The sequence below is a fragment of the Mandrillus leucophaeus genome, unplaced genomic scaffold (assembly GCF_000951045.1).
Source record: "Mandrillus leucophaeus isolate KB7577 unplaced genomic scaffold, Mleu.le_1.0 Scaffold18, whole genome shotgun sequence".
In the NCBI taxonomy this organism is placed as follows: Eukaryota; Metazoa; Chordata; class Mammalia; order Primates; family Cercopithecidae; genus Mandrillus; species Mandrillus leucophaeus.
In genome coordinates, this window is record NW_012101809.1 from 2,104,389 (window position 1) to 2,116,303 (window position 11,915).

General features: G+C 56.1%; 3 protein-coding genes across 10 annotated transcripts in view; 2 read left to right on the top strand and 1 right to left on the bottom strand.

The window, feature by feature from the left end:
- SEMA4G (sema domain, immunoglobulin domain (Ig), transmembrane domain (TM) and short cytoplasmic domain, (semaphorin) 4G) overlaps window positions 1-5,031 on the top strand; it is a 19,476-nt gene extending 14,445 nt beyond the window's left edge. The window contains exons 16-17 of the mRNA XM_011977418.1: window positions 3,303-3,768; window positions 3,902-5,031. Coding sequence (XP_011832808.1) covers window positions 3,303-3,542 — 240 coding nt within the window. The 3' untranslated portion in view covers window positions 3,543-3,768; window positions 3,902-5,031. The remainder of the gene's footprint in view (window positions 1-3,302; window positions 3,769-3,901) is intronic.
- Window positions 5,032-5,671: 640 nt separating this feature from the next.
- Window positions 5,672-6,930, bottom strand: MRPL43 (mitochondrial ribosomal protein L43). Of its 3 annotated transcripts, none has more exons than XM_011977415.1 (4): window positions 6,728-6,930; window positions 6,511-6,617; window positions 6,160-6,386; window positions 5,672-5,983 (listed from the first exon to the last, which is right to left on the bottom strand). In XM_011977415.1, the coding sequence occupies exons 1-4, from the start codon at window positions 6,856-6,858 to the stop codon at window positions 5,954-5,956; spliced, it is 495 nt and encodes a 164-aa protein (XP_011832805.1). In that variant the 5' UTR covers window positions 6,859-6,930; the 3' UTR covers window positions 5,672-5,953. The 3 variants fall into 3 exon arrangements, with proteins under 3 accessions (XP_011832805.1, XP_011832807.1, XP_011832806.1); XM_011977417.1 differs by having other exon boundaries at window positions 6,098-6,386; XM_011977416.1 differs by having other exon boundaries at window positions 5,672-6,386.
- Window positions 6,782-11,915, top strand: part of LOC105537757 (chromosome unknown open reading frame, human C10orf2) — a 6,977-nt gene continuing 1,843 nt past the window's right edge. The window contains exons 1-4 of one of the 6 annotated variants that reach the window (XM_011977414.1): window positions 6,782-6,968; window positions 9,116-9,294; window positions 9,829-9,936; window positions 10,257-10,442. In XM_011977414.1, the coding sequence (XP_011832804.1) occupies window positions 9,173-9,294; window positions 9,829-9,936; window positions 10,257-10,413 (387 nt within the window). In that variant the 5' untranslated portion in view covers window positions 6,782-6,968; window positions 9,116-9,172 and the 3' untranslated portion in view covers window positions 10,414-10,442. Of the gene's footprint in view, window positions 8,863-9,053; window positions 9,295-9,828; window positions 9,937-10,256; window positions 10,447-11,915 lie in introns of all 6 variants that reach the window. The other 5 variants (XM_011977410.1, XM_011977409.1, XM_011977412.1 and 2 more) reach the window with 5 other exon arrangements.

Sequence of the window (11,915 nt, forward strand, 5' to 3'; positions counted from 1 at the left end):
GTGGCTGCGACGGCGGGTGGGGCCCAGTGCCAAGCGGCTGGAGGACGAGGCGGCCGCCCAGGCGCTGATCGATGGCCGGGACCTGGTGGTCATCGGCTTCTTCCAGGTGAGCCACTGGGTGTGGGGAGCTGGGCCATGGGGGCAGTGACTGTGGAACCTGGTGGCCTCACAGGGCCGGGCCCTTCAGGACCTGCAGGATGAGGACGTGGCCACCTTCTTGGCCCTGGCCCGGGACGCCCTGGACATGACCTTTGGCCTCACGGACCGGCCGCGGCTCTTTGAGCAGTTCGGCCTCACCAAGGACACCGTGGTTCTCTTCAAGAAGGTAAGTCAGGCCCAGGCGTGGGTTGGGGTCCGGCTGCAGCACCCACTGACCCATCTGCTGCTGTCCAGTTTGATGAGGGGCGGGCAGACTTCCCAGTGGATGAGGAGCTTGGCCTGGACCTGGGGGATCTGTCGCGCTTCCTGGTCACACACAGCATGCACCTGGTCACGGAGTTCAACAGCCAGGTACGTAGGCTGCAGTGCCTGGGCTGGGGGTGTCCCAGGGTGGAGGAGTCCAGGGATGGGGGTGCCTAGGCTGGGGGGCCTGTGGAGTCATGAGCACCCTCCCTACTGTAGACATCTCCCAAGATCTTCGCGGCCAGGATCCTCAACCACCTACTGCTGTTTGTCAACCAGACCCTGGCTGCTCACAGGGAGCTCCTAGCGGGCTTTGGGGAGGCAGCTCCCCACTTCCGGGGGCAGGTACTGGGGTCCGGGGTGAGGGGCAGCTGGATGGGGGTAGGTACTGGGGTCCGAGGGAAGGGGCAGCTGGACAGTGGCCGGTGCCAGTGTGGACTCCTGGCCTACAGGTGCTGTTTGTGGTGGTGGACGTGGCGGCTGACAATGAGCACGTGCTGCAGTACTTTGGCCTCAAGGCTGAGGCAGCCCCCACTCTGCGCTTCATCAACGTTGAGACCACTAAAAAGTACGCGCCTGTGGACGGGGGCCCTGTCACCGCAGCTTCCGTCACTGCTTTCTGCCACGCAGTCCTCAACGGCCAAGTCAAGGTCCGCTGCAGACTGCTCATAGAGGGAGGGGAACCCTGACCTCATCTACCAGCCTGGGAGGGGGTGGGAACAGCAGCTCTCAGGCCCCCACCCCTGCAGTCCCCGCAGAGGAGCCCCCAACTCTGCAGAGGACCTCCCAACTCTGCAGAGGACCTCCCTCCCCTCCAAGCCCCACAGAAGGCCTCCCCCACCCAAGCCCCACAGAAGGCCTCCCCCCTGAGCCCTGCAGAGGACCCCTAGCAAAGCGCCTGGCCTGGTCTCCCCCAGCCCTATCTCCTGAGCCAGGAGGTACCCCCTGACTGGGATCAGCGGCCAGTGAAGACCCTCGTGGGCAAAAATTTTGAGCAGGTGGCTTTTGACGAAACCAAGAACGTGTTTGTCAAGTTCTGTGAGTGCTGAGGGAGGCACGGGGTGTGTGGGCTGGGCACGGGGTGCCCAGATGGCCGCGCTCAATGGCCCCTGTCCTAGATGCCCCATGGTGCACCCATTGCAAGGAGATGGCCCCTGCCTGGGAGGCGCTAGCTGAGAAGTACCAAGACCATGAGGACATCATCATTGCTCAGCTGGATGCCACGGCCAACGAGCTGGACGCCTTTGCCGTGCACAGCTTCCCTACCCTCAAGTACTTCCCAGCAGGGCCAGGTCGGAAGGTATGGGGGACAGGTGCCTGGGGAAGCTGGGATGCCATCCTCCTGGGCATGGGGCTGGGCCTGGCATGTCCTCCAGAGCCCCCTGCCTCTCCTCAGGTGATTGAATATAAAAGCACCAGGGACCTGGAGACCTTGTCCAAGTTCCTGGACAACGGGGGCGCGGTGCCCACGGAGGAGCCTACGGAGGAGCCCACGGAGGAGCCGGCAGCCCCGTTCCCGGTGGGTGTCCCTTAAGCCAGGGCTCCAGGCCTCTGCACAGATTGTCTTTACACAGGGCTGGCGAGGCGGGGGCAGGGGTAGGCTGGGAGCAGAGCTCTGAGCTGTACTTGTGACCCGTTCTAGGAGCCACAGGCCAACTCAACCGTGGGGTCCAAGGAGGAGCTGTAGCTACCCCCGTGTCACTCCCCTCCACCGCTGGACAGGAGGACACCTCCTTGGGTGCTGGAGGGAGCTGTGCATTGTGAATAAAGAGCTTGGTTCTGGACTGTGTGTGCCTGATCCCTCAGCAAGGCTGGCCTGATGCAGCTCTGCCCAGACGCCGGCTCCTGGGAAGGAAGGTGGAGCACGTTCATGCTCTAGCTTGGCCAGCCTCTGAGTCACAGGACGACCCCCATGCCTGCTGGAGGCCAGCATGACCTTAACCACAGGCGCTGAGGCTGGGAGACCCAGGCCAGGCCCCACTGGCAGCAGACACACCACAGCCAGGGCAGGTTCAAAAACAGTTTTATTTAATTATTATCCAAGTACCTTTGAAAAGATAATTGTACAAGTGTCATCGCATGAAAAACAGACCTGGGCAGCCCCTGCTGGCCCTGGCCTGAGAAATGTACATATTTACATGGGCCCTCAGAAAGGAGGACCCGGGACCGCGCAGCCGGCAGCTGGAGGCAGGTGCAGTACCCCGTCGCCGGCTCACACAGTGGCAGGCAAGAGACAAGCTGTGTTGAAGGCACTCGGTGGCGAGTACAATTGACAGAGGCCCTGCAGGCCTCTGCGCCCAGGCCTGGGGCTGCGCCCAGCCAGACCAGGGTACGTGGGCAAATCCCAGAGGGAAAAACAGATCCCAGCACACGTGCCCAGGGGAGGCGCCGGGGCGTCGCTTGAAGCCGGCAGCAGGGACCCTGGCTGCCCCACTTGGGCTAGGCCCTCCAAGTATTGCTATGGGGAGTGTCCGGCTGCCTCCTCGGGGGCAGGACAGAAGCCTGTGGACCACGCGGAGGGACCCCTACCCGCCCAGACACGGCGAGACTGCAGGGGTGGGCGGCGCCCCCACGCTGTTCTCTATCGGGCTCCTGAGTACGAGGTCATCCGCCTGGCTGGGACACCTGTGCCCACCGAGGGCCTCGCCTGGTGCAGCGGTCAGCCCGCCAGCTGGTCAGTCCACCTTCTCCACTTTGCCAATGATCTTCTCCTCAAAGACGGGCAGGACAGCCTCATCCTCTCGAACCTCCTCGAACACCACCCCACAGTCAAACTCGTCGCTCACTTTCTTGAAGTAGTATCTGCGGGATGGAGGTGAGGGGCACAGTGAGCAGGCAGTGCCGCAGATGGGAGGAGGCCTGTGGCGGGGACAGCGTGTCCACACCCCCATCCCGAGGAGCCTCCTGTCCATGCCCCACCACCCCCACCGCCCCCACTGCCACCGGCTGAGCTGACCAATGGCCTGGTGGCACTGCCCAGCCGGCTGCGAAGGATGAATGGCAATAGCTATGTGCTTCTGAGGCAGAGCAACAATGGAGTACCAGCAGGGCCCTGCTCCTTCGCTGAGGAACTCAGCCGCATCCTGGAGAAAAGGAAGCACACGCAGCTCGTGGAGCAGCTAGATGAGAGCTCTGTCTGAGCCCAGCCTCCCAGAACAAATGCTCTTCCAAGCCAGCCTGTCTGTCCCAGGCTGGGCCACTGCCTCCCTAACACAGCCACCCTACCTTCATTCCCCCCACTCTATGCCCTTTTCCCAACTTTTTGACGTCCCTGTAGGGCTGGCCAGTCAGGGCCAGCCAAAGCCCCCTCCTCAGTCTCCACAGACCCACATGTGAGCAGCCCAGGCCCATCGGTGCTCCTCAGAGGTAGGTGCTCCCTCAGGATCAGGTGCCCTGCAGACCCAGAGCCAGTTCCTATCCCCTAACCTAAACACTTAAGAGGCGAGGACTCCATCCTCCTGTTCCATTCATCTGCCCAAACCCTTTCTCTTTCTCCCAGGCAGGGCTCTGCAGGTCCATATGGGCTCAATGTCACCACCCTCTGCATGGCCCTGTGTGCTGGATGGTCCTGAAACCAGACAAGACCTCTGCCAGCCACCTAAGCCCTGCGTACATTCACATGCACACGTGGAAGAATGTTTATCGGCTGGGCTGCAGTGCCCCTACCCTCACCTTCTCCTGGTGCATTCTTGTTTCATCCCTGCTTCTGGACTTGGGGTACCCTCCCAAATGCCACATCCTATCTGGTCCTCTTCCCCAGCCCCATGTGGTGACCTCTTTGTCAAGAGCTTGGGAATGGGCCAGCCTGGGGAGGAAAGACTGCATCACTCCCCTCCTCTCCCTTCCTGTGTGGCCCTTGTGAATCAGCCTCCCCACTCTCCTTGGTCATTCTCAAGAGTATCAGAGACAGAGCTCCAGGCATGTCCTATCCCCATGCACATGTGGCAACACACACCTGTATCACACATGTGCTTACATTTCCACTCACATGCACCTCTGAGCCTCCCCTTGCTGCCTTGGACCTGTGTCTGTTGGGTTTGGTCCGTGGACATTTCAGAGGGAGATCCCCCTCCCGTTTAGCTGTCCTCACAGGCCCTTCCTTAGGATGGATGACCAACACTGCACTCAATGAGCCAGCCTCTCTTTTGGGGGAACCAAGCATTCGCTTCCCCTAGACTACAGCAGGGAAAGGGAGGAGAAATCTGATGTCTCAATTGGCATATGAAGCCCGTTCTTGGAACTATGCAAAGGGCAGTGGCTGGGAGTTTGGATGCTTAGCTCCTACCCCTGTCCTACCTCACCGGGGCACTTTCAGGGTCCAGGGACCTCTGAAGTCTCTAGGCCTATATGGGACAATCAATTCTGACTGAGCTCCCCCATTCCCCTCGGGTGAGGATGACTGTTATTTTTGTAGCTGAGAACGTGGAATCCCACGAGTTTTTACTGCCCTCCACCCAAACTCTCCCACCTCCACCCCACAATGAATGTATTTATTGTGAGAATGGCTATACTTCTTTAGGAATGCCCCCACTTACCACCAGGTGGGTGGAACAGGCATGTGACAGAGTGGGGAGCCTGGGCTCAGCTCCTCCCCCTGCCGTTGGTTAATAAACACCCTCTTTCCCCACAGCTATGCGTAGTCTGCTTCATCTAGATGGGCCCAGCCCTGATCACCAGGGGACAGGCTCCTGAGCCTATACAGGTGCCGCAGTGATGTCTGCTTCCAGGGTTGGCTCTGCTCCCTAATACAACTATTTGCAGAGGAAACTGGGATCCTCTGCTTCCATCCAGACTCCTTGGCAGGCACGCAGGACTCTTTATTAAGGTTCACACTATTCATTGATCATGGTGTTAGGGCATGACAAGAAAATGACAACGGTTCAAGAATTCTTATGAGGATTTCTAGATTTTTATTTTCTGGCTCTCATTTGCCCACCATCCCCCCTTTTTAAACTAAGACTGGAAAATATTAATCAGCCTTCCTGCCCTTCCCCAAGGTTCTCAGCACCCCCCACCAGCTGGCTCAAGGGACATGGATTTTATTTCTGCACAAAGAGGAACGTGGGAGGAAGGAGATGTATAGCTAAGACCACAGAAAGCTTGTTAGCCAGGGAATAACTCCCTTCTCCCTTTCAAGGGTCAGGCCTAGATTAATCACTTGGCCTTTAATACTAACCACCTGATGGTTGTTATATGTTCTGCGTCTAGTTTTAAAATAATGAAAACTGAGGCTTGCGCTAAACATATGCACACATTTTGAAGACAGACCTGAAATGTGACTTTGGATAAGTTTATTAACCTCAGTTTTATAAATCTATACACACACACATTCACACAGATATAAAGTGCCTAGCCCATCACAGCAGAGCTCTCCACAGCTCAGTGGTTGTACCAATAAGACATCAGGGATTCTTCAGAAGCCAGCCTTCAGACCTCTCATTGTGTTTTGAGATCATTATCAATTTGGATTTAAAAAACAAGGGCCCTGTAAAACCCTTTAAGTCTTCCTCATCTCAGGTTTTAGGAATGCTAACTGATAAAAATTAGGGGTTCACAAGGTCACTGCCCCTAGAAGCAGGCACTGGAAAGAAACAGGCAGCTCTTCTTTATCCCAAGCAGAACCTCTGTCAACTTGCCCATTGATGGGTTCCATTTACCTGGGCTTGGAACCCCAAAGGGGAAGAACCACCTTTACTGGAGAAACAGTCCAAAGCCTGGGGTTGGAGTTGGTGGAGCAACTCTTCACTGTGCTTGCACCTGGGCTGGGGCAGGATCCTGGACCTCTCGGGGGCATAGCTCGCGGAAAGTGGTCGGCTTGTTGGTGAAGGGGTGCCACTGGCCCTGGATGCTAGGGTTGTCGGTGTGGAAGGGCTTGCGGATGCGGATCACGTCCAAACCCGACTGGTTGGCCAGCTTCTGCACCAGCGTCGAGATCTCCTCGACCGACTTGCAGTGGATGCTCTCCTCGCGCACAGACCCGTTAACTAGCAGAAGAGGGGTAAGAGTGGGTGTGAGTGGGCGGAAGCTGGCCGGTGCGACCAGGAGAGAGGGAGGCTAGCGGGCCGAGCCCCCGATCCCGCCCTCCAGCCGGAGCCCGGCCCCACTCACGGTATTCGGCCACTACTCTGGGCACGCAGCACGGACGCGAGTTCACATATATTACGACCCCTGGGTTCCGTCGGGCGAAGTCGATCACCTCCCGCTCCACGAACTCCCTAAAAGACCCGGGAGAGTGAGCAATATGACCCCTGACTGGGGGCGACCTACCCGGGGAGTCGTTGCCACCCCCACCCCGACCCGCGCCCGCGCACTTCCCTTGGCTCACCTGGCGCCGCGAGACGAGGCGCCGTCGCGGCTGACGCTGAAGCTCAGACGCTGTAGCTGCTGCACGTAGCGACCCAGTCCGTTGTGCAGAACACTGGCCAAGAAGCGGCTCGGAGTCCCGCGCGCAGTCATAGCTACAGCTTGGAGGCCGCGGAACCTAAGCGGCGAGGGGGGGCGGGACTAAACCTCGAGACTTCCGCTTCCGGGACGACCGCTCCCGGAGTTTTGCTTCCGAGGTCAAGGCGAGCAGCGTGTGCTGGAGGCTCACGTTGCGGGCTAAGTGGGAGAGACAAAGAGTGGTAACCCGGGGCCGGGGACCGGCGCGGCGGAGCTCGGAGTAGTAGAGCAGAGTGAAGACACGGGGGAGGATAGAAACAGGCATTCCTTTGGGCCCGAGGATTGGCGGGAGTCGTGCTGGGTGCTCTCGCTGTGTTGAGGTCCCAGTGAGGGGAAGGAGCAGGGAAGAGGGTCTCTAGTCGGGGTCCAGGGCAAAGGGACTACAAAAAGGATGCAGGTGGCTATAGAAATGAGGACGACGAGGAGATGCTGTGGAGGGGCAGTAGAGGTGAGAAGATGATGCAGAGAAACTGTATCAGTGAGGAACTGTGTAGAGGGTCATAGAGGTGAGGTGGTGGAGAGAAACTGTAACGGACCATAGAAGTGAGGGAGCCGTTGTAGAAGGACGTGGACGTGAAAGGGTCGTGTAGATGGGCATATGTGTTAAGCAGCAGGGTAGAGGGGTTGAAGAGGAGAAATTCATGGAGAGAAAGAAGGCACCTAGAGTGAGCTCTGCAGAGTGCTGCGTGGGGTATCCATAGAGTCTGGTCTAGTGAAGGCACGCTAACCAGGCACCTAAGGCATTTCAAGTAGTGACTTCCTACATTTGGCTAGGAATGTTGGCCCGCCTCAGAGGTGGGTACCCCCTCCGTATCTTGCTACCCCTGCGTGGGGAGTGGATGGGTCGGAGGGGCCTGCCCCGAAACTTGGCCCCAGGCCCTCCTCGCAGAAGGTACGGGAAGGAGACTCTCCAAGCCTTGGAGATGCCAGTGTTGCCTGTAACTGCAACCGAAATCCGCCAGTATTTGCGGGGGCATGGGATCCCCTTCCAGGATGGCCACAGTTGCCTGCGGGCACCGAGCCCCTTTGCAGAGTCTTCGCAGCTCAAAGACCAGACTGGTGTTACCACTTCCTTCAGCCTCTTCATTGACAAGACCACAGGCCGCTTTCTCTGCATGACCAGCCTAGCAGAGGGGAGCTGGGAAGACTTCCAGGCCAGCGTGGAGGGGCGAGGGGATGGGGCCAAGGAGGGGCTTCTGCTTAGTAAGGCTCCAGAATTTGAGGACAGCAAGGAGGTCCAGAGGATCTGGAACCGAGCAGTACCTCTCTGGGAGCTGCCTGATCAGGAAGAGGTTCAGCTGGCTGATACAATGTTTGGCCTTACCAAGGTTACAGATGACACACTCAAGCGTTTCAGTGTGCGATATCTGCGACCTGCTCGCAGTCTTGTCTTCCCTTGGTTCTCCTCTGGGGGCTCAGGATTACGAGGTCTGAAGCTACTAGAGGCTAAATGCCAGGGGGATGGAGTGAGCTATGAGGAAACCACTATTCCCCGACCCAGTGCATACCACAATCTGTTTGGATTACCACTGATTAGTCGTAGAGATGCTGAGGTGGTACTGACCAGTCGTGAGCTTGACAGCCTGGCCTTGAACCAGTCCACGGGGCTGCCTACCCTTACTCTACCCCGAGGAACGACCTGTTTACCCCCTTCCTTACTCCCTTACCTGGAACAGTTCCGGCGGATCGTATTCTGGTTGGGGGATGACCTTCGGTCCTGGGAAGCGGCCAAGTTGTTTGCACGAAAACTGAACCCCAAACGATGCTTCTTGGTGCGGCCAGGAGACCAGCAGCCCCGTCCCCTGGAGGCCCTGAACAGAGGCTTCAATCTTTCTCGTATTCTTCGTACCGCCCTGCCTGCCTGGCACAAGTCCATCGTGTCTTTCCGGCAGCTTCGGGAGGAGGTGCTAGGAGAACTGTCAAATGTGGAGCAAGTAGCTGGCCTCCGCTGGAGCCGCTTCCCAGACCTCAATCGTATCTTGAAGGGACATCGAAAGGGTGAACTGACGGTCTTCACAGGTAACCCTTTGAGAAATCACTACTTAGAGTAAAGGGGCAGAAGATCAGGTGACAAAAGCAAGTGGGTTTGGGCCATGACAGTGTTGAAAAGAAGGTTTGCCCCCTCCCCACAATTTTAAAGCCCTGACCTATGTCTTGGTTTCAAGGGTAGGACTTCCTCCCTCACCCAGGTCTGTTCCACCCCACTGCAGGGCCAACAGGCAGTGGAAAGACGACATTCATCAGTGAGTATGCCCTGGATTTGTGTTCCCAGGGGGTGAACACACTGTGGGGTAGCTTCGAGATCAGTAATGTGAGACTAGCCCGGGTCATGCTTACACAGTTTGCCGAGGGGCGGCTGGAAGATCAACTGGACAAATACGATCACTGGGCTGACCGCTTTGAGGACCTGCCCCTCTATTTCATGACTTTCCATGGACAGCAGAGCATCAGGTGAGACTCCCAGACTCTAGCCACCTTGCTTTCCCAGACATATCCCAGCACTCAGGAACCTTTGGTTCCTTTTCCAGCTCCAGTAGGAACTCCCCCATCTCCTTAGGTTTGGAGTTTTTCAAAGAATGAGGGCAGGGCTGGGCACAGTGGCTCATGCCTGTAATCCCAGCACTTTGGGAGGATCACTTGAGCCCAGGAATTTGAGACCAACCTGGGCCATATAGGGAGACCTCCCCTCTCTATAAAAAAATTTTTAAAAATTAGGCTGGGCATGGTGGTGGCATATGCCTGTGGTCCCAGCTACTCAGGAGGCTAAAAAGTAAGAGGCTCACTTGAGCCTAGTAGGTTGGGGCTGCAGTGAGCTGTGATCACACCACTGCACTCAGCCTGGGCTACAGAGCAAGACCCTGTCTCAAATAATAATAATAATAGAAGGGCAGAGGAGGCAGCCAAGAGAGTTTTCAGGATGCTAGTTCCTCTGCCTGGGGTGGTCTAGAGACAACTTGTCAAATTCCTTGCCTTTCCTCTTCCCAGGACTGTAATAGATACAATGCAACATGCAGTCTACGTCTATGACATTTGTCATGTGGTCATCGACAACCTGCAGTTCATGATGGGTCACGAGCAGCTGTCCACAGACAGGTGACATCCTCTCTTGTCTAGCTTGAGCCCGCTTGGACATACAGCACATACTTCTCAGGCAGCTGGCCTCTAGGCACACACGCTGTGCTCTCTTATTTTCTGAGATGTGTGCAGGCATGTACCACCCCCATGTGTATCACATGGAGGTGTGGGGTATGGCAGCAGGATGTATGGACAGGGATCTGAGTGTGAGTCCTTGGGTAGAGGGAGGTAGAGTGGATTGTGGTAGTTTGTGGGGAGATGTGAATGAATGAAGAGTATGTGTATGTTCTTGTTCTTCTGTGTCTAATAAGCTCTTTGTGTTGTTGGGATGGGGGTAGGATCGCAGCTCAAGACTACATCGTCGGGGTCTTTCGGAAGTTTGCGACAGACAATAACTGCCATGTGACGCTGGTCATTCACCCCCGGAAAGAGGATGATGACAAGGAACTACAGACAGCATCCATTTTTGGCTCAGCCAAAGTGAGTGGCCTTTAGAGGAGCTCAAGCTTTGGAAAGTAGAGTGGGTAGGTGTGACCAGGGACAGTCCTTATTCAGCCTTAATCATCTTGACTGTCCATCTGGAACAGGCAGGAGGCAATGTCCCTGGGGCCATGACATGAGGAATATGTGTGCTGGAAATACAGACGGTCATAGTTGGTTCTTTGCTTTCCTTGCCCTCCAGGAGCTCACATCCTCTCCTGTGGGAAACAGTAACACAGTGATTGCAATTCAATATGATAAGAGCTATGATAGGCAGCACAAGTATTTGGAGAGCAAAGAGAAAAGATGTCTGAGTCAGCCTGGGACATCTGGGAGACTTCCCAGAGAAGGTGACAACAAAGGTTGGGTTGAGGTTTGGTAGACAATGGGTATTAGATGATCAGGTAAATGGGAGGGCCTTCTGGGCATCAGGACCAGCCCAATCCTGAAGCTTCTAGTGAATGCCTATTACATACGAGGCCTGGGCTGGGCACAGGGAATTCAGAGCAAGGAGCACAAATCATGTGCCATGATGGAACAAACATGGAGCTGGGAAAGAGAGTAATGTAGAAGTGGAAAAATGGCAGGGTACAGTGGCTCACATCTGTAATCCCAACACTTTGGAAGGCTGAGGCAGGAGGATTGCTGGGGCCCAGGAGTTTGGCAATCTGAGCAATGTAGTGAGACCCTGTCTCTACAAAAATATTTGAAAATTGGCCAGGCGCAGTGGCCAACGCTTGTAATCCCAGCACTTTGGGAGGCCAAGGTGGGTGGATCACCAGGTCAGGAGATTGAGACCATCCTGGCTAACACGGTGAAACCCCTTCTCTACTAAAAATAAAAAAAAAAAAATTAGCCGGGTGTGGTGGCGGGCACCTGTAGTCCCAGCTACTTGGGAGGCTGAGGCAGGAGAATGGCGTGAACCCAGGAGGCGGAGCTTGCAGTGAGAGGAGATCGCGCCACTGCACTCCAGCCTGGGTGACAGAGTGAGACTCCATCTCAAAATACACACACACACATAAAAAAATACACACACACATGTATGTGTGTGTGTGTGTGTGTGTGTGTGTGTGTGTATATATATATATTTGAAAATTAACTGGGCATGGTAGCATGCACCTGTGGTCCCAGCTACTCAGGAGGCTGAGGTGGGTGGATTGCTTGAGCCTGGGAGGTTGAGGCTGCGGTGAGCTGTGTTCACGCCACTGCACTCCACTCCAACCTGGGCAGCAGAGTGAGACCTTGTCTTTTTTTTTCTCTTTTTTTTGAGATGGAGTCTCACTCTGTCGCCTAGGCTGGAGTGCAGTGGCACAATCTCGGCTCACTGCAAGCTCCGGTTTCAAGCAAGTCTACTGCGTCAGCCTCCCAAGTAGCTGAGACTACTGGCACGTGCCACCACGCCCGGCTAATTTTTTGTATTTTTTAGTAGAGATGGAGTTTCACCGTGTTAGCCAGGATGGTCTTGATCTCCTGACCTTGTGATCTGCCCACCTCTGCCTCCCAAAGTGCTGGGATTA

Excerpts from the sequence above, each read along its gene's own strand:
- MRPL43 (XM_011977415.1), bottom strand. The coding sequence starts at position 6,858 with ATGACTGCGCGCGGGACTCCGAGCCGCTTCTTGGCCAGTGTTCTGCAC. Across the intron at positions 6,618-6,727 it reads GCCTCGTCTCGCGGCGCCAG|GGAGTTCGTGGAGCGGGAGG; the intron begins GTGAGCCAAGGG and ends CGGGTCTTTTAG. Across the intron at positions 6,387-6,510 it reads CAGAGTAGTGGCCGAATACC|TTAACGGGTCTGTGCGCGAG; the intron begins GTGAGTGGGGCC and ends CTCTTCTGCTAG.